We start from the raw sequence: 25,901 nt of genomic DNA, 5'->3' as shown, positions 1-25,901 counted from the left end.
CCCACCCCACCCCCATCCACCGCCCCGAAATGAGCCTGGAAAAGCAAAAGGGCCCTCGCTCTCTTCCGCGCAGTATTCCCAAAGCATCAGCCGTTATTTTGGGAACGGGTGGAAAGCTGCTGGTTTTCATTAAATCTTGATTTTTTAATAGAGCATTGTGACAGCGTGCATTTTATAGAACACTGAGGAATGCCTGGGTGTAACATTTTATGAGTAGAATAAAGAATACATTAAAAATTCCACTTTTTCTTTTAATTTTTTTTTTTTTTGCTAGCCCGTTGCTGCTTGCTTTCTATGCTTTTCCAGTCTTTCCAGCTAGAGTAGCTTTTACAGCACCCTGCACTAACAATTAAAACCAGAATAACCAGTAGCCGATCTTAATACCTCGCTCAATTACTTACCACGTGGATGAGAGCAAATATTTTTAGGGTTTACCAGAAGAAAACCAAATTAACTTTTTTTTTCTTCTGTTTTCTTGTTAACACTTTAAATTTTTCAAAACTGAAAACACTTTTGGTGAGAAATTGATTAATTTCTCTCTGGACTGACTCAGTTTGGAGGGATTGCTTTTGTTGTTTATTTTACACTTCAAAAAGGGGATACACGTATCAAAACATACTCCTAATGTCCATGCATTAGTCATAAATAAACACGGGAAACCTACATTTAGAAGTACAGAAGACTGAGTTTTCATCTCTCTCTTTCGCCATGGTATGTCATTACTTAATCTAGTAAGAGTTACAAGAATATTTAAAATGTGTTTATTTTATGTCAGCAGTTAATATGTACCACAGAGTCCTACTCCTCAGAGGTCAGTATTTCAAACAACCAAGTAAAAACTTAAGCAATGTGATAATATGCAGACTGTATTAAAGGAAATTATTATCCTCATCAGGTCAAATCTAACACATCCTCCATACCAAGTGGGTCTTTTTTTAAATTCCTTTCCTGTTGGCATGGCACACTGGAAGAGACAGAGTCTCCTTCTGTGCTTGTACAAAGTTTAACACAGTGGAGTGTAACTGCTGGTTAAAACTCTGTAAAGTTTAAGAAATTCTGTAAAGTTTAAGAAAGCAAATTGTGGCATCGCTGCCTGCATGTAACTCCTTTAGAGCTTCTGAAACTGTCCTACAGAGGAAGCTGCTACAAACTCAGTTACCAAGGAAAAATATGTTCAAGTGAATTTGGTTAGCACTTAAATGGCTGATTCCTAAATGTTTTCTAGGTAAACTAAGCCGCCCAGAGAAGCAAACAGGCTCTGTAATGAGCCAAGCTGCAGATGTCACTGTGACAACTTGTGCATCTTTTAGCAAGCTCATATCAAAGAATTTACACAGTATGAGCAAATATTTTGTGTCTGAGTGAGCTTTCTATTTTTAAACTAGTCTTTCTTAGCTGCTGATCTTTCTGCAATCCTGCCTACAGTGACCCATACTGTAAAACACTCCTGTAGAGCCTCCAGTGACATCCCCCATAGGATGCTGCAGAGGTTAAAGGAGGAACATGGCCTGCAGTAAGAAAGAAATGAAGGATGGCAACTCATAAAAGGCATCGAGATGCTTTAAACAGATAGATTCTATTATTTTGTTTGCAGCAATTGAATGCTTGGATGACAAGGAGGTGTTACTGTGTTTAGCCAATTTCCATCCTTTTTACTATTATATGCCTGGAGAATTTATTAAAAACATAACAGGCAGATTAATAGTAAGCATGAATAATAACAATGTGCTCCTCCATTAACAGATACATGGAAACAGCTCAGAGAGTTCTACATTCCCCTTGTATTAAACTGTTCCTGTAGCCTAACATGAGTCAGGGAAATAGCATCAGTCCTGGAGAGTGGTGAGCCCCACATCTAAGCCAACAAAGCACCCCAAGCTCATGCTCACTGTTCACCTATGGTCTGAGAGTTTGGGATCAAACTTTTTCAAACATCTTGAGTTTGTGATCCAACTTTCTGACTGATGTCGGATAGTCTAAGAGCCCTCCGTTCCCATTTATTAACTCCCTTTCTCCTCTTTTTGGAGCACAACCAACCTTCTCTCCAAGTGAGGATTTCTGTGGGGCGGCAGCATCTCCCATCTTTTTCACAGTTGTCCCAATGTCACAATGGAAAAAAACCAATACGTACATACATATACACACAAAAAAAAATGGTGAATCTTTGCCACATTCACCACTCCCTCAAAAAAAAAGGGCTAATAGCTATCTCCTCGGATTTGCTGGAGACCTCAGGGTCGAGATCCCGTTATTCACAGCACCACACTTGGAGCAGTCAGGAGTGCTGTCAAGGAAGGCAATCACTCGATTTGCTTGTAGCAGCAGCTGTTATCTGGGCTAATTCAGCAATGGCAGTATACCACTCTGTGAGACAGTTTAACTGTGTGCTTGTGTTAACAACGTTAACGTCATCTTCTATTTGTCTGTTTTATTTTAATCTCTTATTAAATAGACTCTTGGGATTCTGTTCAGAGAACCAAAGATGTTTCCCCTCAGCTAAACCAAGCCACCATCATTGACCTCCACCCTTCTTCAACTTACAACATTCGCATGTACGCCAAGAATCGCATCGGCAAGAGTGAAGCCAGCAATGAGCTCACTATCACTACCGATGAAGCAGGTACGCTCTGGTTTTGTAGCATCTAAATTGTGCTGGGAATTATTGCTCCTTGGCATGAGGAATCTTTACCTGAAAATGCTGCTTATGTTGCTGCAGCTGCATCAAAAGAAATAGTCAATTGTTCCCATAAAACATTGTGACTTTTGCAACTTCATCGTGGAGACCTGTAATTAAAGCTGTTCAGTGGCATCTAGTGGTCAAAGAAGATAATGTGCTCCTGATTTTCAGCCTGGGGTACTGGAAATGGCATGCCTGTATCTACAGTTAGGCAACTCAATCAACAACAGCCTATTTTTCATGGTGCTTCCTCCCCTGTGGGTCTTGTGGCTTTCCTTAGATGCCCAGGTATTAGTATAGGTAACTAATTTAAGCTACTAATTTAAGAACATTGATCTACGTGAATCATATCTTCCTTTGGTATTCCATCCGCTACCCCACCCACCATTTAGTTTTCTGATTACTGTGTAAGTCAGCTGGCTGTCCTTAGTGTCAGCCCCCTGTTCTTTGTTGCCGTGTATTCTTCTGTTCTCTGCTTTTCCAGTAGGACATGGAGAACAGCATGGATGCAGGGAATGAGAGGGAAGGCAATGAGAGGGGAGCAAAATAAAGATCTGAGAAAGGCAATATAAAAACTGAACAACTCAAACCATGCTATTTGTGGCAATGGGGCACAGATTGTGTATCACGTTTTACAGTGACCTGAGTTGCCCAGCACTAGCTATTAGAAAGCAAACCGTAAAGGGTCTCTGTGGCAAGAGAATAGTCAAGAATGGCATGATTTCAAGGCTTGCAGACCACATTTTTCCGTCCATACCACCACAGATAGCTACTGTGTTGGAAAATAGACTGTAAGTACACATTTGCACTTACACTTGTCAGAAAAACAAAAGCATTATGGCTGTTGTTTAATACTGAAATCAATAGAGGAAGCTGGGATATCTGGGTTTTCTTTATGTCTTTGTCACAAACTCATATGACATTAAGTGAATAAAATAAATGACTTCTTATTTAACACTTCATCGTGGTATGCTGGGAATGGTTAACTACTCAGGTCTATAAAAACACTTGGAGTCTTTCAAGGAAAAGTCAAGATTTTTTTAAGAGGTACATTTCAAAATCCATTTTTAGGATCAAATGCTTTGCTCCAATTCCACTATGTTATAATGTACCTGGGGAAATGGCATTCATGTTTGTCAGCAGGAGGACAGTATCAAGGATAGGATTCAAAAAATTCATAGAGACCACATTTTTGCCAGTGAACTTTTTCCTCTTCTCCTTCCTGTAAATTAACACAAGGGGAATGGAAATAAAATTCCTTCAACCTTTGGAAATTTCCCATATGAAGGACAGTCAAGAATGGCACAGAATTGGGCATATTTAATAACTTAAACATATTACAGGGTGTATTCTGGGCCTCTCTGCTTTCCTCAGTTAAAGCAAAATGTTCTGGTTCCTTTCACCGTAGCTGTCATTTATGGCTGCTCCACCTCTAACAGCCCCATCTCACCCTTTTTATTGCTTTACTTCCTTTGTCATGCTATTAAACTTAATTTCATACCTTTTACTGAGGCCATATTCTGCATCAAGGGAACCCTCTACAGCAGCTCGAGATGACTCCACTCCTTCCTTCAGATCTTTTACAATGATTTACCTCGCTGAGCAAGCAATTTACTTCACACCTCTCCGTTCAATCCCAGCCAATTCTTGATCTGCTCTGTAGCTGCCCAACTGACAAGCAGGTTCCCCTAGACTCAGGGCCTTCTTTTATCATTCGCCTTTAATGCATCGTGCACACCCTTGGCAGCGTGTCAATAGCAAATGCAACTCCTCCTGACTCAGGCAGGAGCTGTGGCGTGCTTTTTCCATTGGCAGTTATTTTTTGCCTGATTTCCAGGCTGGGATACTTACACCGGGGAGGGAGAGAAGGTAAAGTGTGCAGGGTTTTGCGTCTAAAATATTTGCTATCTGACTGAATGTGCCCAGTCTCTAGTGAACAAAGGGGATCCCGCTGGGAAGTTTGTGACGTGATGAAGGCCAGCTGAGGAGCTCCTGTCTCACCTGCTTTCAAATGGGTTCTGCTGCTTTACTATCACCTACAGGGTTCTGACTGCTGAAAATACCTTGCATATTTATGAAACAGAAACAACATCGTGAGCATATCACTAAACAAGCAAAGTCATTGCTATTCGCTCTTATTTTATTTTCCAGATTAATAAGTTTTAGTATGTGTTGTATTTCACTGTTGGCCAGAGATGCACCTGAGTAAGGAAGATGCTAGGCTCTGGTTTTGTTTGATGAAGTTGTATCGTCAGTTTTCCATACGACATAGACTCTGTCCAAATCATTGAGACGCTGGTGTGTTAAGTTGGTGACATAGCATGTGAAGTGCTGAATTCTGTCTGCTGTGAGGGCCACTTTTGATCCATCGCTTTTCTCTCTTTCCAGCTCCTGATGGTCCACCTCAGGATGTTCAGCTTGAGCCTATATCTTCACAAAGTATTAGGGTCACCTGGAAGGTAAATACACACAGCGAAGAATATAGACTCTGACAGTGTTTTGGTGCATTCAAAGAGTTCCCCATTGATGGGAGTATTGTAACAACTGTGGATCAGTTATTTTATTTGGGAGAGACCTTGCAGATACCTTTGCCAACAGATCTCATATTGGCCATTAAGACTGGTGCATTTTGCAAAGAAAGAACCTTCCACTGGAGCATAATAGCAGTAACCACTTGCCTGTACTAGTGGCAATAACATTTCCTACTTCTTTCCAATATCGGAGATAAGGCTATGTGCTTGGAAAATGAACACTCGCAGAATTTCACTGTGGTTTTGGGCAAAACTTCCCCAAACCATTGGAGCCAGAGGGATTTTTTTCCATTGCAATGGACTTTGGGACAGAGCCTTACTGAAGGCATGTCTGCACAGAGAGAGTAATATAGCATTTCAGTATAGTTCATGAGAATTGATGAGTCAGAGCAACTGATATAAAAATATCAGCAACCGATATTATTTAAAAATGTCTTGTGACTCAATTAATTTTTTCTAGTTTTTTCCCAGTGTTTTGACAACCACAAGATGTTTTAAATGCTTTTGGTATGGTATCAGAGGTACTTAACCATGTTTTAAATGGTTTTGTGCTATATATTGCTTTTACATTGTAGAGGACAGAATAAAGCTATCTAATTACAGTAGTGTAATCTTGATATGAAAAGCAGTTTCCAAATTGTATTGATAATTCCATATGTTTAAGATTCTGAAATATGTAGTATTAAGTGCTGGAGTAGGATGGTGGCATAATAGTAATTAATTTCTATAGTGATGTTAATTACTCCTGCAAATGTGGATAATGGATGTTATGGACCACCCAGAAAGCCAGGGTAACAACAGTGAGCTGCTGTTTATTAACCATATAAATAACTGTGGGCTGCTTATTTTTTTTATTTATTTATACAGTAAATAACCGGGATGATCTCGTGTTAATTTTGAGTTGGTTCCTGAAAAGATAGGTTTCTATATGGCATGATCTCCATACAGTGCAAGTAGACATGTAACTATTGAGATGTCCAACTAGTACAGAGGGACCTCAGCTGTTGAGATATTTTTAGTAGTTCAATGGTGGTTTAAAAATGGTGGATTACAAATTCTGTTTTGATGAGGCATTTCAGCATTAAGCTTCAAAAGCAGTAGTCTTTATCAGACCTCTTATGCACAGGTCACAAATACAGTGCTGATCCTTGGACCCTGTCCATATCTTAAACTTGTATCAGTGTTGGTTTTCAACAAATGGTTTACAAAGACCAAAGGCTTGTAGCCACTAGCCCCAGGCTTACTTGATGGTTGAAGTGAAACTCATTGAAGTGAAACACAACAATGTATTTATAAAAGGCATACATGAAGCATGGTTTTAAATACAGCACACAGTCAGTAGAGCAAAAGAAGTAGCTATTGAAGCAATGCAGAGTGTGCAGTGATTCTCAACAGCTGAAATAAAAGCTGGATTGTTTCTTTTTAAAGCACTCAAGAAGTGTGACTGCCATCAGATCTAGTTGACTATAACCCCCAAGCTTCTATGCATGGACTTGTTTTTATGGATGTATGGGTAGGCAGATTGAAAGGTTTTGCTTGCTTTTTTAAAGTTCACTTGCTCAAATACTGTGTTCAGTTTTGGGCCTCTCTACAAGAAGGACATTGAGGTGCTGGAGCATGTCCAAAGAAGGGCAACAAAGCTGGTGAGGGGTCTGGAGCACAAGTCTGATGAGGAGCGGCTGAGGGAACTGGGGTTGTTTAGCCTGGAGAAGAGGAGGCTGAGGGGAGACCTTATCACCCTCTACAACTGCCCGAAAGGAGGGTGTAGCAAGGTGGGGGTCGGCCTCTTCCCCCTGGTAACAGGAGATAGGATGAGGGTAAATTGTCTGAAGTTGCACCAGGGCAGGTTTAGGTTGAACATTAGGAAATTTTTTTTCAAAGAAAGGGTTGTCAAGCATTGGAAGAGGCTGCCCAGGGAAGTCGTCAAGTCCCCATCCCTGGAAGTATTTAAAAGCCAGGCAGATGAGGTGCTTAGGGACATGGTTTAGTGGTGGGATAGCAAGGTTAGGTTAACGGTTGGACTTGATGATCTTAAAGGTCTTTTCCAACCTAAATGATTCAACGATTCTATGATATTTTCAAAAGCAACTAGAGAAGATAGTCACCATTGGTTCACTGCTGGAGTTTATAGCTGCCATTTGTGATTCTGGAGATTTGCCATTAAATTTTATAGGTGCAGGGGCGTACAGGCAGCTACAGGACAAAAAAATTTCCACACCTACATTTCAATAACATTGTCTAAAATATAGTTCAATTTGTACTTCCAGGCCACCTTGGGTGCTATTTAGTGTCCTGATCTCTAGGCATTGTCTGGGGAGTAGAAGCATGTCAAAAGAGTAGCTGGAGTTTTATTCTCAAGATCATGTTTGGAATTTGATTTCTGAATACTTGTCAAGTAATGATCAGTGTCTAATATAACAAAAGAATCACAGAAATGAGCTATGTGTTGAATATATACTCCATTGCCCTGGCAAGTCTCATGAGCTGAGTGTAGAGATGGTTTTTCACACTTGGAGTGAGCTTAAGGTGTGAGCTACCTGTGACCTTGGAAATACCTGCTTGTGCCCATGCAGCATATATCCAGGACAGGAAAGGTGGATCCATGCTCCCAGAACTGTACATCCTGGTGAACCTGGTGCCATGCACTGTGCAGATGCCAGCTAGACATTTAGAGTTTGCTGTGGACTGCCCTGCCAGACTGCACACCCAGTCTCCAAAGAATACCTAGTCTCCTGTGAACCTCCAAGATGTTATTGCCATAGACTCAGTCTCTGTTAAATCTTTTAATTTATTGACCAGCAGTATATGACGTAGTCAAGCAGCACGAGAGGCACTGTGTCAGTGAGTTACTCCTGGTAGTGTGTCCTCTAGCAAAGTGCTAGGAAGGCGCTGCTGGCTCTAGCCACAGCCCCATCATGCCACAGGACCCCACGAGGTGCTGTTTTGCAAGCAGCAGAAACCCTGGAGGTCTGCCTATGAAAGGATGGACAGCAAAAGGCACCACTAGTGCTTCACTGAAATTCTGCTCAGTGTGATCTTTGCACTGTCAAGCCCCTGTGTGCTCAGCTTGAAAACTCCATACCTTGAGTTGCAGTCATTCCTTCCTCTCCTGGTAGATTAGCTCATCTGATGGGTGTTAAGTTTCTCTGTGGTGCTGGATGTAGTGGAATCCTAATTGTTTTCCTTGACCTTGATGGTCTTTTGCAGACAAAGGTGAAGTCAGTGAGCTGTCTTCCTGAAAGGTTAGTGCTTGCGTAGCCCTGCCTTTACCGGAAGAATTATTTCCTGAATGATAATTTGTAACAGCTGATTAAGAAGTCCCCTAATTAAGAAGTCCCAAACCAGGAGTGAGCCATTCACGTCTCTTGAATTATTGCAGTTTTCTCCTGGCCAGAACAATTTTAGCCATTACTCAACAGGTACTTTAAGATGGTCCCACAGACATACTATAGTTTGGTCTCATGCTGAATCCTGACTTTTGGGTAGCTCCCTGCGATGCACTGCTGTGCACTCATTGCATTGTGCAATACAAAGTACTTAAGAATAAAGAAATACCCCATGAGATCAAGCTTATATTGTCATGGAGGCAAAAAAAAAAAAGGAAGAAAATAAATCCAGTAATAACCTGGGCATTTTTATTTTGGAGGCATGTGGAAATTTTGCCGTGAAAATCTATGATGACATTCTACAAAAGGGATTGTTTTGAGAACCATATTTTCATTTAAAGTTGGCAAACTTCTTTCAAATACAGTGTCAATAACAACAAAAGGAGCAGATAATAACACATCAGTTATCTTTCATCTTAAGTTCTATTTCTGCAGCTTGCTACAGTCACCAATCTGCCTTTAAAGTTTCTCCTAGCCCACTTTTAGAAAATCCTAATTAAGCAAAGTTTTAAAGGTCTGTGATCCATTTAATCCAATTTCTGTGTCCACATAGAACACTGGGGTTTAGATCAAATTTTTAAATAATACTCAGCATTTTTTGTAGTTTAAAATGGTGCAGAGGGAATAGGAATGAAACAGGAATTCTCATTTAGAAAAGAACATGAAAATATTAATTATTTTTTCTTGTAGTACTCTACAAGGTAAATGAATCCATTAAGTTTAGGCATGGGAAATATTCCTTCTCCTCTTTATGCATATATGCATGCACACAACTATGAAATGCCACACTTTACAAAAGTCATTGATACCTTCTTTTACAAATATTGAATTTTATTAGATAAGCAGTAAGATCATGGACTGAAACTTACTTTTTCATAATGTTCTAAGGCTACTGACAAGGTTAACAATATTTTTTCCCATGAAGACTTAGTCATGGACAAATGTTGCTTCACTGAATTTTCTACCAAAAATGTGTTACGGCACAAGAAGATGTATATATCAAATATGATCTATTTGTGCAAAAAGTCAATCTAAAATGAAGCATTTAGATAGTACTAACAAGGAACATTTGAAGTTTTGTGGAGCAGAACATTTCAATGCTTTGTTCTGAAGTGATTTTGAGCTTGTTTTATACCATATAATGTTCCAAAATGGAAAAAAAAAAAAGTAAAATGTTGATATTTTATTTAAAGAAAAAATTCCCTTGACCTAAGAAAATTATAAAGATGTTTCATGAAAACTGCAAAATTTGACAATCTATTCCAGTTGAAAATGAGGAAGTATATAATTGCAGAATTCCCAGTGAAGAAGCTATTCTGGCTATAGTCCTGCTCTGAGAACATTTCAATGCATAGTAAAAGTATGATTCAGTTTTATCACTCTGTTCCCTCTGGTTTACAATATGATATATATGCTCCAATACATGTGCTACATGCTTCTGTAATCTATTATGTGCAAGGTGAATGCTCACTTTTTCTTAGTATACAGTGCATGCATTTTGATATATAGTGTACATACATACAGCATCTTAATGTGTGCTGTACGCAGCAGTAGGTAGTGTATGCCATTCACAAAACAATAAACGCACTACATTATGTGGTGAATGTGTTTTATGCACGTTGCTTATGATTTCAATGTGGAATGAGTGTTTGTGGCAAAAACTTTTCTTCAAAAGCCACCCATGGTAACTCCTGGGAACGTTCCAGATGCAGCCTTTAACTAGGAGAGCCTTTAGATCTTGAGATGTGCAACAGTGAGCATGTTAATGTTTGAGACAAGAAATCTCCACGCAGACTGTTGAGGATTTGACAAGCTGTTATGGAATCCAACACTGATGGAGAGAACTGATATCCTGACACGATTAAACTGGTGCCTCCACACTGATACACATTTAGAAAAGAGACAGCAACCTGCAACGTTGTCTGAAAGCAGTCCTCCCTGTAACAACGCTTGTTTGAGTTGTCTGCTGTGTCCAAACTGTTTGTCCTTTAGTCAATTTGAAATGTTTAGATGATGTTAGTTCAGTCTTTTTGCCCCTTCTCGTCAACACTGACGCCTATAAAAATGTATGAGCTGTGCAAAATGCTATGGCTAGTAACAGAATTTGAAATCCTTCAACTAATGAAACAATTCACCCTAGGATATTTAATTATTTGAATGTGGTAAAGTTATTTTCTTGTCAGATGGACTGAAACAGCTTTATCTTATGAAGAGAGCTGAATCTCAAACAATAAAAACTCTGACCTTAGTTTCCACCCCAAAGTCCAGCTTAAAAAACCCACCACCTTTTGCAATCATTTGAAGATAGTGAAGCCACGCAGCTGTTCAGAATAGGCAATGCACCTGCAAACAAAGTGTTTTGATAGTGAGACCTACAGGTTTCGAAAGAAGTTGGGGTTTTTTTTGACAACAAAACACAGAAATATTCAAACAGGAAATGATTATACTCTGAGATTCCACAAGGACAGTTCTAATCCCTGCAGTGTGCCTGACAAGGCGCTCAAGACCTGAATCTCCTAATTCGGCCATCCTTGTCTGATCGGACGGCACCATGCTTGCAGAGAGCTTATTGATATCAGAGGAACTGAAATACTACCGTGGAAGTTATAGCCTTGTTTCAAGTTTTGTTTCTGTTTCTGAAGGCAGGGGGGAGCAAAAATATAAAGCATCTGAAGAGATAATTCCATCAGATCCATCCAGTGATATATGTTAGATACAGAGAGGGAGCTGGTTTTTGCAGAGCAATGATTTGTTGGTAGTGGATGAAAGGCAAATCCCATGCTGGTTTTATTAGCTCCAGTGAGACTTTAGTCCAGTGGACTATGAACGCGCTGAAACAGACAGGTCCTGCGGGAGAAAAGAGGATTCTTCTTGAGAATGTGTAGATTTAATGGGATAGCGTAACAACAGAAATTGCTGCCTCTGCCAGTTTAATTCATTGCTGATAAACTGCGTCACAATGACCTTTTTTATGGGTCAGTGGAACGGATGAGCTTGTGGGCATCTGGCGGGAACTTGAAAGAGGTTTGAAGGATTTGAAAGAGCTTTTTGTTTATGGATTATAAACTGTGTCTTAAAATGTTTATACTAATTATACTTCATATACATAGAAAATCAGACAGGAACATTATCACATATTGAAATTAGTCCAGTACTATTTAAATGGAATTTTAATAGGTATTTCTGTCAATAACAGGCTTTTCCCCTGAGCTGCCAATCCTTGCTTTACTCTGGACTACGTTTTATATTACAGAGTACAGAAATTATTTCCACTAGTCAGGTACAGGGAATCTTGGACTATGACTGAGAAATATGGTGCGTAATTATGGCCAACCATTTTGTACTGTCCATATTCTTGAATGCTAGATATTGTACACCTTGGTTTAGTAGCTATTCAGTATGCAAATCCCTGCTTTCCAATTCATTATTGCCTTCAGCACTCATTATCTAATCATCTTTCCACAGTACACACTGAAGGAACAGAAGCATGTTTCAAAGCACAGCATAAAATTTTCTTAATGCATCTAGCGGAATAAACTTATGTGACTGCCTTCAACAGATCAATAAATGCCTTACTAAACATTTAGCAAGTGAATGGTAGGTGCTTCTGGCAAAACCACAATTAGTAGTGAGTAGTAGGCCTGTAATGCAAATATACCCTTATCAACTCAACTTTGATTGATTCACCTGATAAGAGAACAAAACATTATAAATTCAAATTATAACTCAAGAATATCCCCTTATCAGATTTTTCTGTGTATGAACCATTTAAATGTCTTTCTTTTAGCACAGGAATGCACAATTTAGAAAAAAATGCACCTGAAATTTATATATCATGGTAAAAAAGTTACTATTTCATGTCCAGGGAGTATTTTTGAATTGTTACCTAGAAATAGACTTGCATTCACTAGAAAAAAAGTGTTGACTTTGTGTATATTTCAGAATTTTTAAGAGGAATGACTTGACATGCACCTAATGCGTAATCTTTCATTTTTCTGTTTAGGCTCCAAAGAAGCACTTGCAAAATGGAATTATTCGTGGATACCAGATAGGTTATCGGGAGTACAGTGCGGGGGGCAATTTCCAGTTCAACATCATCAGTATTGATACCACTGGGGACAGTGAGGTTTATACACTGAATAACCTGAAAAAATTCACCCAGTATGGCATGGTAGTCCAGGCTTGTAACCGGGCTGGAATAGGACCTTCTTCTCAGGAAATCATCACCACTACTCTTGAGGATGGTAGGTCCTAGGCAAACTGCTATCATGGGACATATTATTATTTCTTTATTTTGTTTTACCTTGTTACATTTATTGCTTGATTAGTGATTATTATAGTGGGGAAAACAGAAGACCAGACTTCACAGGTGTTAGATACAATAGATAGCTGGATGGAAAGAAAATGGCCAATGAACATGTACATTTTACATTGCAAGAGATGCAGAATCATCCAGGTAAATAAATACAAATCTACTAATGTGGTACATCCTGCTGTGAATGATATTGACCAAGACCATAGGTTTCATTAATAAGCCTATCGCTCTGGTATTTACATATTTGTAAATTTTGTGATCTCTTCATAGCTTCATAGTGATCTCATCATAGTTTTGAGATGCTAAGAAGTGAAACTCTGAAAGGTGAAGCGATACTGTTAATTTTGTTGGCTTTCTTTTGTTTTCAAATGAATCTGCTGTGAAACCTAGGGCTCTTGTGTTGTACAATGCTTTTTCTTGAGAGCATAGAGACAGATGTGTGGTTTTTTCAAGGATATCTAAACTAATGAGGGAAAAAATCATTGTTATTTCAGACAAAATTTGACCTGTCTAATCCAAGGAACAATTTAGACTTTTTTTTTTTTTTTCAAACTGCATAATAAGTACTTCTCAAACAATGAGAGGGAGTCCTCTAGTGGAAAAAGAGAATGACTCCATATCCATAAAGAAGCCAAATATTTTAAAGGAGTATAAAAGCAAATAATAATCCTAAAGGATACTGAAGGTCAGATTTTCAGCTACTGTAAATTGGCATCAGCATGCTGAAGTCAGTGTCAGGTAGGAATCTGACTTTTTACATGGGGGAAATGGAGTAGCACACATCTAAAATTCTCAAGAGCTACAGATTTTGAGGCATCTGCTTCACGGAATGCTGGTGTTTTTCATTCACTCTAAATGTTTCTAGGCCTAGTCAGATCTCTGCAAGACCTCAGAAGGCAGTATACTCACACACGCATATATTTTGTATCATAATAAATATAATTTTTATTCTTCAGAATCCAGCATGCTTACTTTTCCTGGCAACTGGTTTTTTGGTCATTACTCAATTTTGGGTCCCTCTCAGAATTAAAGATGTCATGAGCTTTAAAAGCAATGCCAAATACTAATACTGCTGTATTGCTTTGACATTACATGGCCAACAGAAAATGCCTTAGATTTGGCTGACTTTTTCCATTTTTTCTAAATGTCAATGAAAATATTTTATGAACATCTTTTCCAATATTTTTTAAAGAACTGCCTGCTTTTCCCCATCAACAATTTTAAAGGGACATTAGAATTGTGCAGAAATATGGCAATTTGTCTGCAAACTTTAAAAAATATATTTAAATTGCTTACAGACGCTTAAATTGCTTACATTCTGCATATTTCACGACCAGGACACATTTCTCTTTCAAAAGAAGTGACAAAATTCTATTAAAAGACTAGTCAGCAAGTGGGGAAGCAGTACCTCAAAAGTCATTCCAGGGAAATCAGCTGCACTTGCAGAGACTTGTGGATTGTAGCAAGAGTAAACGGTTTGCATTGTTAATAGTGTGCTAATTAAATAACAGGTGGTGGGATAGCAATGAAAATTGGAAGGGTAGCTGAAGGGTAAACATTGAGTTGTATCCATCGAGCTAAAAATGGTGAATATCTTATTCCAGTGCCCAGCTGCCCTCCAGGGAATGTGCAAGCCACTGCCACATCACCAGAAACCATCTCTATTTCTTGGTCAACGTTGGCGAAAGAAACCCTGAATGGGATTCTGCAAGGATTCAGGGTTATCTACTGGGCCAATCTCTTGGACGGAGGTGAGAAAAGCTATTACTAAGTAACAAGCCATCTGTGGTCTTTATATCATTTACTCTCTGCTGTGAAGGCATTGTACGTCCTTTTCTCTTTGGTTTAGAGAAAGCTTCATCTACCTGTGAAGGAAGCCATTTTCCATAGAGCTTTAACAGAGTAGCGGGCATTGCAAAGCTGCCTGGGGGGCTCTCAGAGAAGGCTTCCACCATGGGTTTGTAATGCTCCATAGACCTGTCATAGTACCCAAAATGACCTGAGCAAATTTAATCTCAGTTTCAAAGTCCGGCAGGTTTCTTTATATAAAGAATGATGATATGAACCTAAAACATTTCTGCCCCATCCTGTATTTTCTATTAGTTTGGTTGGTTATCTGCTTGCTTAGCTAGTTGCCTATTTGAGAGGTTATTGCTTATTTTTTGACAAGACGCATTTCATCTTCATAGCTGAGGGCAAAAGGAGGAAATATTTTCAGAAAAGGCTTGTTATGTTCATGCCAGCCTCTTCTGTTGAGTTTATGTTTTGTACTCTTAGCATAATTCCTAGGGAAATAGACTCCTGAGCAGAGAATGAGTGAAATGAGCAAAGGAGAACTGAGATATCTTATTAATCTGCAATTTATCACATGATGATAATTCTACATATGGTCCTTTCTTGTAAATTAAATATTAGTAGGTTTGAGATGCACATGCCCTTATTCCTCTTTGCCCTGCTGAATTTTCACAGCTCGTCTCCCTTCTTTTGCTTTCATCCATCAGGATCATAGTTCACTCTAGCATGCTACTGTCTTGCAAGTCCTGGCCTCTTAGTGTGGCAAGGGGAACTCAGAGTGGAAATGTAACCCAGAGGCTCATTGTTACTACTGGTAATGTTAGAGTAAAAAATATTTGGAAATAAACAACCCATTCCTTTGTACATTTAAAAATAAAGATGAAAAATGTATGAGAAGCATACATAAAAATGTAGACACGTCGGACGTAATATTAAATGTTTTCAGTGATGCCTGTAGTCTTTGGATCAGATCCTGTGTGAATATTATCAGTACACATATAAGCCTCTATGTTATGTCCGACAACATGATGACAAAGGATGATGTTCATGCAGTGCTTAAAACTGGATTTTCTTCATCTGTTCAGCTTTATTTTCTGCCCTAAATATGTTTAAAGCTTTTTTGCCATATGGGTTGTGCTTCTTAGCTTGCTGCAAAAAAGATTCATACGAACTGCATCATCTTTCTGCAAGTAAATCTGATTTTACTGTGTTTAAATCTATTGTTAGCTGGTATTACTGCCATCAAGTGCTTTGCAGCAGCACTTGCTACATATTTTAAAATAAAGGGGCCTTTTTTTTTTGTTTTTCCTTATGAGAAATGGTCTTTCTCCAAACCAGAAAATCTTTATGAAGATAACTGACTTTCTCATTTTTGCTTTAGGGAATGTTTTGCAATAATCTCTTCTTGTTATCTATTCTTTATGAAAAATCTTATTACTTGTAGAAATTTTCAATTCTCTTTCCTGTATTTAAAAAAAATTGGAAAAAAAAAAGTTTGAAAATGAAAACTGGGTCTGCTTTGAGTGGTTATAAGTCAGGACAGAAATGAATTTATTTTAATTTATTATAATTCATTGCTATTCTATAATAGTGAACCTTTACTTCTCTGGTACACTCTTTAATCCCCAAGATTTCCACACTAGGTATCAGTAACTGTGAGAAGACTGAACTTGGCAATAACTCAATTTCCTTTTTATTCTGTAGAGCTAGGAGAGATAAAGAATGTCACTACTACACAACCATCACTAGAGCTTGATGGCCTGGAAAAATACACCAACTACAGCATTCAGGTGTTGGCTTTTACACGAGCTGGAGACGGAGTGAGAAGTGAACAAATTTTCACCCGCACTAAAGAAGATGGTAAGGAGTAAAACATTCTCCATTCCCACTTCCATGAAATGTTTTTATGTCTCAGGCTTTCAAAATGGTGCAAATATTGTACACAAACATGCGGTGTGAGATTTCTATCTGGAGGTCTCAAGTTAGGAGCACATGGAGAGGAGTACGTGCCCAGAGCTTTGAAAACAATCTGACTGTTTCCAGGATTCTGGTTCAGGTGAGCCAGAAGTTTGTAGATAACACTAATGATCTGAGCAGCTTTGTATTTTTTTTTTTTTTCCCAAATATTTCAGGATCTTATTTGAGAATTTTGAGAGGGTTTGAGTTAATTCTTTCGAAGTGATTGAAAAAGGGGAAAGGAGAAGAGACTATTCTGGGACAATCTTATGTAACTTATGTGCTTCTAAGATTTTTTTCCAGTAGATATAAAAAAAAAAAAAGAAAATCATCCAAACACCTCTTCCCTCAAAAGCAAAATGAGGAACAAAAATCTCTTGCCTTTGTTCATAGACCAAAGCATGGGAAATTTAAGTCCTAATGCTGAAAGTTTAGAAACTTTTAATCACACACAGACACCCCCCACCCCACGAGATTTCATAATCACTTTCTTATAACTTCAACTATGGAAATCACTTCAGGTTGCCTCAATAGGATGCCACACACTGATCTATTTCTCAAGGACTAGAATTTCAAATTCAAATTCCCTAACCTATTTAATGGCTTGAGAACCCCATGAGATGTACAAATACATCTTTAGATCCCTAAACAGTTTTAAGAATCTGGATCAGGAATTTTTTAGCAGAAATAAAAATGCAATTACTTGAATAATGTTTGACTGGTAAATTCTCCTGTGAGTTATGCAAATTTTTTTGAGGAAATTAGTCAATGGATTTTTCTTTATTACTTATCCAATTTACTAGTCATTCATGAATATATGAATATATTTGTCATTTTTTTTTATTGATAATGAGATCCACAAAAGTGCCAAGAGAGTAGGTTCAGTAGATTAACTGACTTGATGAATGTTTGGCTTCTTTTTTTTTCCAATAAAAAAAAATTACTTAATAAATGTTACTAATTTTTTTCAATAAAATATTAAGGGAATCATTCTAAAATTTGCATACATTGTAAGGCCACCTGGCCCCAGCTGTAGGTGTATCCAGGGGATGTAGTGTAAATGAAAACTGGACTTCTAAAATTTTCTCTTACATTATCAGATGAGTTATTTGTTCTTTGTTCTATTTTCATGTACTTAATACTTTCCATTTCTTTGATCAAAGTTGAATTAGCAGCAAAAAAAAAAGTAAGTGAATGTCTTATAGCTGAGAATGTGAGGAAATTTAGGCATTTAACAATGCTGGTTAATGTAGGTCTACTGCCTGGACTTGCTAGATGTAGGTATCACTGAGATCCAGCATCAGCTTGCAGTATTGGCTCTGCTTAAAACTGTCTCAAGGTACCGCACCCAGTCTGAAACCGTCAGGGACAATTTGCTCAGCTATAGTCTCGCGTGTCTTAAACACTGAATGACAGATCATTTTGATGCCACCCTAAACTTCTTTCACACCTTTGGAGCACCTAAGTCCTGAGTCAGGTGCTTGAGACACCCAGTGATGTAAATGGTATTATTTCAAAGAAAAATCTAAAAAATAAGAGAACTGTAAGGTCACCTGCAGCATTTTCAAGTTACTTTTTGTCAAGTAGATCCCAGCATGGCAACTTTTCCCTGAATACTCTCTGAACACAAAGGGTCTCACCCTAGAGCCTTCAGACTGGGACTTAAGCCACCAGCAAACAGGAGGATTGTCCCACACTGCTCCAGGAGCTCAGGGACAGGCTGGTCTCAGGGAGATATAGTTCAGGTAACATCTTGTGTCTGTGTGAGGTTTCTTCAGCTTTTGGAATTGATCAGATGGCACAAGTGGTGCTAGCAGTACCTCTGTCTCTTGCTGCGGACAACAAAACCATGGTGTACTGCTCCTGAACGGTTGCTGACACTTCATCAAGACCACTCCTTTGCTCTAAAGATGGTCAGATAAATCTCAGCTGATATTTATTAATCTTTTCTCCAAAATTTGCAATGATGAGGACTCCATAGCCTCCCTAAGTATACTGTACCAGTTAAGGATACAACATTATGCAACTTCTGCTGCTGCAAAGTGGGTTGAGTACTTCCCTCTGCCCTGCTGCCCAGGGGTAGCAATGGGTAACCCCGCTGCTTTATAACAGTATTTCCTATCTGAAGGGTTACTGTGCCCATTGCTCCCTCCCCCGACACATACACCCGTCCATCTCCTGTGACCTGTTTCTAGTTTGCAAACAGTTCTGAAACGTCAGACGCCCTAATTTTATTTTTTTTTTCTTTAACCCACCTCTTCCTAGTTTTCTTCCCCCTAATTCTTAGTGGCTTTTTTGCTCTCTTCCTTTCTGAGATCAGACAGGCCCTGAGACCTGGGAAGCACAGAGGCTCTGACCATGTTTCGCTGCTGTGCAAAGGCTCATCTCTCATCTTTAATCCTCCTGGCAGTTCAGCAATAATTCACCCCGAGGCAGCATGACTAACCTTTCCAGGTGTTTTCTGATGCCTCAGAGTGGTTCCACTCATTAAATCTTTTGTCCAGAAAACTAAACTAAAAGGTGTTCCCAGAAAATACGATGATTTCTTATTTTGCTTCAGCTTCACAGCTTTTTGTTAAAGGCAGTAAAGGTTTAGAGCAAAATAAATAAAGTGCTGCAGTTAAACATAAGCCAAAACCAAAGTCCTGGGTCTAAATATCCTTAAGGCTGTGGAAATTAAATGGGAAAAGAGCATTCACACTGCCAAACTATATGTACCTAACAGGTGCCTCATTCCTCAGACAGAACAGACATTTCTTCTGTAGTTTTCTAAGGAAAAGAGGCTGCTGTAGAGGATTATTCAGTAGGACTCATTTCAGTGCACCTGGAAGACCCTGCCCTAAAGTTAGGTTGAACACTCTCTCAGCATGTGAAATGCTAATAATTGCAATCTTAACAGAGCTTAGGTCTGGAAGCCTTATATCTCTACTCCCAGACCTTCTCTGGCTAAAATGATGATACGTGATATTCTACCCTCTAATAAAATCTGTGTATCTGTGGCTGACAAGCCCTCCACATCGTTATTATTATAAGGCCATATCACACCATTCATTTCTTTTACATTAGAAGAAACTTTTCTTTGTAAAATCAATGGTGCAGCGTGTTCCACTGCCGCTGTTGAAAGACAGATCGAGGCCTCCTGTGACTTCTCTGTTGATGTTCAGCTAGAGACATCAGGTCAAAATTTCTCTAAAGGGCTTGAAATCTCCAGTGTAGCAAAATAAGAGTAACTCAGGGAGTGAAGCAGTCGGTCTGGATGAAATGAGTTGACATTTCGATTTCTTGTAATGTTTGATACTGATTTTAGACACCAGAGGTCAGACACTGCTGCTGATCAGCTTAGGAAAAGGGAACAGCTCTAGCAAACAACAGGAACTGAGCTTTCCTTTCAATGTGATCATATTTACGGATTTTGTCCAGCTTTTTTTCTCCCATTAGCCTTCAGAAAAAGAAACTGCTCTTCCTGAAGCTCCTCCTAGCAGAAAAAATAAGCCAAGCAGAAATGCCAAATTTTTAAGGATTCATTGTGGTTTTGTTCCCTATCCACTTTACAGTTCCTGATAAGCTGAATGTCCTCTTCACCTGAGGAGTTAATTTACTAAATCATTAAAAATTAAAGTAGTTCTTCAAATTCTCTTCCTTGCTGTGTTCAAAGTACGGTTTCGAAAGCTGCTCCACTCTGTAGCAATGGGGAGGTGACAAATTCTCTTTCTGTTTCTGCACTGCAAATGCTCTCTGAGAAAACTGTAGTCGAGACAATGAATTCGCTCCCCATACTTGCCTGACACACAACGCGGCACCTCTGACCCTGGGCAAAACTGGCCAGCAGAGGACACGGCCCCCAGAGCCCCCTCCTACGGAAAGTTTCCTGCAATTGGCAATTTGGCTTTCCTTTCAGTGTGATCATATTTATGGGTTTTTTCTAGCTTTTTTCCCCCCCCATTAGCCTTCAGAAGAAGAAACTGTTCTTCTTGAAGTTCCTCCTGGCAGAAAAATAAGCCAAGTAGAAATGCCTAATTTTTAAGACTTCCTTATGGTTTTGTCCCCTGCGCTGCTTTTTACTGAGCATCTGGCAGAGGTTGCTTCTAGGGTTTCTGTGATGCAGGAGGATGCATGCTTGTCTCTGGTATCTGTTTCTTTTGAGAAAATGCATTCTTACACTCAGAAAGGTGTTTGTATATCACAGAAGACTTTGCTCAGTGCAACCTTGCTGTCCTTCCGGCTCTCCTCTGCCACTGAAGTTGGCGTTCAGAGCAAGGGGAAAGCTGCAGCAAGGGAGCAGCAGGGAGTAGCTGAGGGAGGAAGGAGGAATAACACTAAACCCCTTTGCCAGCCTCATTGCAAGATTCTGCCTGAATCCAGAGAGATTTTCCTCCTCTCCTTTCTCTCTCTGAACACCAAGCGTCCTGGTGATTGGCATGAGAGAGATGGATGTACAGATACCATCTGATAAAGCTTTAGATTTGTCCTGAAATGAATAAGCATAAATCCAGTCAAGTGCAGGTTCAGTACTCTTTGGAGCAGAGCTCTGCTTGGGCTCGTTCAGCTGGTGAGGATGGCTGTGCAGTTTATCACCTGGGCACTATGATGGAAAATTGCGCTTAATGACCCTTTAATGCATTTTTTTCTATTGTCCAATATCTCCAATTTTAACTTGTTGACTAACAAAAAAAGGTACAGAATAATAAAACTTCCCCTTGTGAACCTGGCAGGATTTGATAGAAATGGTGTGATTAACATGAGGCCAGTTCAGAGTGAATAAGGGGTGGACAGCACATGTGAATGTATTTTGGCTAGCATAGATCTCAGTTGTAGGTGGGATAGCTACATGAACAAAGGCACTACCAGCAGCAGTCAGGAGTTTATTTAATTTTGTTTTTCATAAATGTAACAATCAATAAGACAGTCTTGTGCGGCGCAGAATTAAAAATCCACAGGGTTCAATTTTCTGATATTTTGGTGATATCACTCTTAAATGCACTGTGCTCTTTGCATTTGACTCCCTGCCGTTCGGTACTGTGAAGAAAAATGGTGATAATCTCTCTGCTTATGAAAAGGGGAATGAGAAAGTTCCGGGAGCTCCTCCCCATTATCCAGCACATCTAAATGCTCTTTCCCAGAGTAGTCAAATCAGTATAATTGCCTTCTCTGCCTTAGCATTTCACTTGCACTGTCAAGAACACAAAGTGTTCTCCTCCTCATGGAAGTATCATGCTATTTCTGTGTCTTTCAAAGCCTTGCTAGCTGGAGAACCTTAGATTTGCCAAATCTGGAAGGTTGCAATGTTGGCTAGAAGAAGTCCTCAGCTTCTCTGTGCTCAACCCTGGTTGTCCTCCAGCTTTTTACCATTATTTTACCCCTGGTGACCATGGAAAAGAGAAGCTATGGTATTGTGCACATTTAGGATGTCTTTGCTGGGATCTGTGGGAATCAGTGGCTAAATAACAAGTCATGGAGAATTGAATAAGACATCCCAGGTCTCCTGATGCTGCTATCTCATAATGACTGAAGCTAGTAAAGCTACAGGATGCAACAACAATGAGAGAAAATACCTTAAGTTAGCACAGCAAGACTGGGGTCTTTCCTCTCCAAGATAAGGCAAGCACCTCATTCCCCCACCACAACTTCCTCAGATACTCAGGGAACCCATGTTTAGTAACAAATGTTTCAGTTAATGCCGAGCTAACTCATGATAATATTGTTTAAGTCCACGGGATGAGTTTGAGCAATGACTTTACCCTCTGGACAGAGGACAGTGGTGGTCTGTAAGGCATCAGATGACAGTCTGCAGAATTCTTGCTAAGGAAATGTAAACACTTCTCCACACACAGTCATTTCCACATGCACAACCCAGCAAACAAAGACAAAACGAAGAGTAATAAATGAACACTCAGAATAATTTTGGCACTACTGCAAAAAAGTGTTGCCTGATTCCAACCCCTCCACAATGAGGCAGAGGGGTCTTTGGATTAGAAGAGCTTCAGAAATTTGACTGTATGACTTCCTAACTTTCTCTCTAGCCACTCTTTCTGTTGGTCTGTATGCTAGACAGAAATACAGCAGTCCAATGAGAAGTAATATTTTCCACATATGTCAATTGACTGGAAAATGCTAGATGAATTTTGAGTTAATCCCTCAGCAGTTGACAGCCATGACCAATTACCCTCAGAAACTGCCCCTATAGATCACACCCTAATTTAACAATAAATTATGTTAACCTTACACATCTATTTGCAGTGATTTCCAGAAAACATTACTAACCATAAAGGAATCCTCCCATGGGTTAAGTAATTACCCTGGAGAGCTAGATTTCACTCTTCAGCAGCAGGAGCAAATAGCATTTCTAATGAGCTGGATATAAATAACAAGTTGAATGCCGTCAAGCATCAATATTTACTCTGCATTGGATAGAACTGCTAACTGAATTAGCCCCTTTGCAGCAAGGGGCTGGGTTTGCATGCAATTATAATCATGACATTCTCACTTGATGCCTTATTAGCTTTCTCAACACACTATAAATAGAAAATGCGTATTCAGAAACGTTGCACTCAGTCGTGCCTTATCTGTCAGTTTTCTTACATCTTGCAGTAGTACCTGTACAGATATAAAACTGAAGTTCTCCTCATATGCTTTTTACAACCTGAAGTAGCTAGCCTCAAAGCTAAGCAATTATAGACTCCAGGCTGTGCAGCTTCTCTTTGTAGGCAAAGATTTTTTACCACCATAATAGAATAATAATAACCTTACTTAAATGAGGTAGAAACAAGATTAAGGATCCATCGACAAAGATCAGATTGCTGGACAAGGGGTTTTCCATCTGTATTGTGCAATAACTGTTTTCTGTGCAAGTAAAGAAAGTTGATCAAGTATTGAAATGGTAATTTTACTGGAAATTCTAACATTTTGGTTGTTTTGCTTGAAATTAGACCAAAATATTAGATTCTTAATGAACCAAAAGGTCTGCAGAGAACGGAGTCCATCAAAATGTTTCATTTTGTCTTTAATACCATATGTAGTAATTTCCAGTACAACATATCTATTTTAATTATTTAACATTAATATTGTCCACATGCAGTATTAAAAATATATTTCAAATTATTTATTTTTATGGTTTTAAAAACATTTAAAAATAATTTCCCCTTGACAAAAGGGGGGGGTGTGTGTGTGTCAGGAAACTTTAAAACATTTTATTCTAAAGCTAATTGTAGCCCTTGCTATTTTATTTAAGTACCAGCTTATGTGTATTGTGATATTCTAACATGCAGGAATTTTTTCATGTTAGTACAAGAGCACTTCCAAAGTTGGAGAACATTGTACAGTGTAACGTGTGTTTGAAAAATAACATATGCTGATGAAACTAAAGTCTTTCTCAAAATGCAAGCGTGCAAAGAGATAGTTGAGAATATGTACCAAGATTTTATCACTTCCTGATTCAAGTTTTTTCCACGTGGTTTTAGAGCGGAGGGTTTCTTTATCTTTTTCTGTGGCAGTTTTCTATGGTTTATCTAGGTAGCTGCTGTAATTAGAGAAATAGATGTGTGTTCACATCGTGCAGTTCCAGACAGAGGTCTGAGCTGCTGAGGGCAAGGCTGGGGGGACAGAGGCTGTGTGGCCATACGTCTGCTCACACGTCACGCCGCTAGCTAGACCAGGGTCACGTCAGGCGGTGCTGACTGCATGGGTCTGCAGCTCCCTTGCTCTCCACTTCGTTAAATTCACAGCTCTGCTGTGTGTGTCTATTAAACTGTTCACATGTGTAGTATTTATACAGTGAGTAATCATTTGGCATGAGTTATGCCTTCAAAATTGACAATTTATAATAATAAGGGATTTGGTGATTTTCACTGGCCACAGCCAACATATTTTCATGTGTGCAGGCTGGGGGTGATACTTCACAAAAATTTAACCATCAGAGGCAGCTTCTGCCTCAAGGCCCTCTGAGGCAGAGCCTCTCCCCTCTTAGGGATGGGAGCACAGCCCTCCAAATCCTCTCCCCTGGCACAGGCAGTGCAGACGCTGCTTCCCAACACAGGCTGTCCACCTTGGTCCACAGGGGCACAGTTACCAAAGCGGCATGCTTCACTTTTCCTTTTTGCTCCTCCATTAACCAGGATGACTGAGTGCCTGCCTTGGACCACTCTAACGCCTCTTGCTTTTCCAGTTCCAGGCCCTCCCGCTGGTGTTAAAGCAGCCGCAGCTTCCGCCTCCACCGTCTTCGTGTCCTGGCTCCCTCCCCTCAAGCTGAACGGCATCATTCGGAAATACACTGTCTTCTGCTCACACCCCTACCCCACGGTGAGTCCCTCAGGGCAGATGGGCAGCACTGGCTCACAAGGCTGAAACTGTTCTGTGTCTGCAGGTGCTCAGTGCTTGATGCTTTTCTTGCTGCTTCCTTCCCCCAGCTGGTCTTTCCCCTCAGCAAGGGTGAGGAGGGATCCTGGAGGTACGGGGTGACTGAGGGTTGGTTTTGGTTTTTCCCACCTGTAAAACTCTAGCAGTACTTAAAACTTATTGGAGAGTGCTGACTTACAAATCATGTCAAAACTAACAACTGAAGTTGAGTATCTTCTAAAGCATGGGGTTTTTTAGAATGTACTCAGTGACCTTTTACAGGACTGGCTGCAAGCCATGTAGAGCCCTGCTGTAGCTGGAGTTGTGTATTTATATACCAAATTGCTGAATCTGACTTCTGTTTTCATCTAAGTTCCTGCCTTTTTGGCTTGGGTATTGATGTGTGAAGGAGCATAACGACTTATGAACAAACATATTTGCTTGTGAATAAACTTATCTGTGCCTGGATTATTTTCCCACTCTATGTTTATATGTTATTACTTGCTGAGAAAATGACAAGAGAAAAATAGAATTGAATATTAAGTATCTATCTCTCTCCCCGAGTCCCAAAGGAATCCAGCTGTCTTTAAACACAAGGGCCAATTGCTCTTTGTAAATACCATGCATATTTATTTTATTATGCATTGAAAATATACCTACTCAGTTTTTATCCAAGATTTTGATTTAGTTTTTAAGCAGGACTTCCCATCAAAGGTAGCATTGCAAGTTGCAAACTGTAATCTTAGCTTAACAGACAAGGAAAATACTGTTCCAGAAGTAGGAGGAGTTTGGCAGGGAAATTTCCAAAAGTGCCTCAGGCTTGTTTTCAAAGCTGGCTGAGAGAGAGGAAGGTGTGAGGGTATGTCTGAATGCGACCTGACGGCAGGCAGAGCCTCACCCAGCCCGCTCTT

At 39.5% G+C, this 25,901-nt stretch overlaps 1 protein-coding gene across 1 annotated transcript in view; it reads left to right on the top strand.

Annotated features, from left to right (window-relative positions):
- Nucleotides 1-25,901, top strand: part of DSCAM (DS cell adhesion molecule) — a 404,908-nt gene that overhangs the window by 301,323 nt on the left and 77,684 nt on the right. The window contains 6 exon segments of the mRNA XM_035896452.1: nt 2,453-2,620; nt 5,066-5,136; nt 12,598-12,838; nt 14,514-14,660; nt 16,408-16,563; nt 24,821-24,954. Coding sequence (XP_035752345.1) covers nt 2,453-2,620; nt 5,066-5,136; nt 12,598-12,838; nt 14,514-14,660; nt 16,408-16,563; nt 24,821-24,954 — 917 coding nt within the window.

This window comes from Egretta garzetta, unplaced genomic scaffold (genome assembly GCF_000687185.1).
Source record: "Egretta garzetta isolate BGI_Z169 unplaced genomic scaffold, ASM68718v1 scaffold45, whole genome shotgun sequence".
Lineage (NCBI taxonomy): Eukaryota > Metazoa > Chordata > Aves > Pelecaniformes > Ardeidae > Egretta > Egretta garzetta.
Note: the sequence above shows the minus strand (reverse complement) of the source record. Positions and strands in the feature narration are given on the sequence as shown.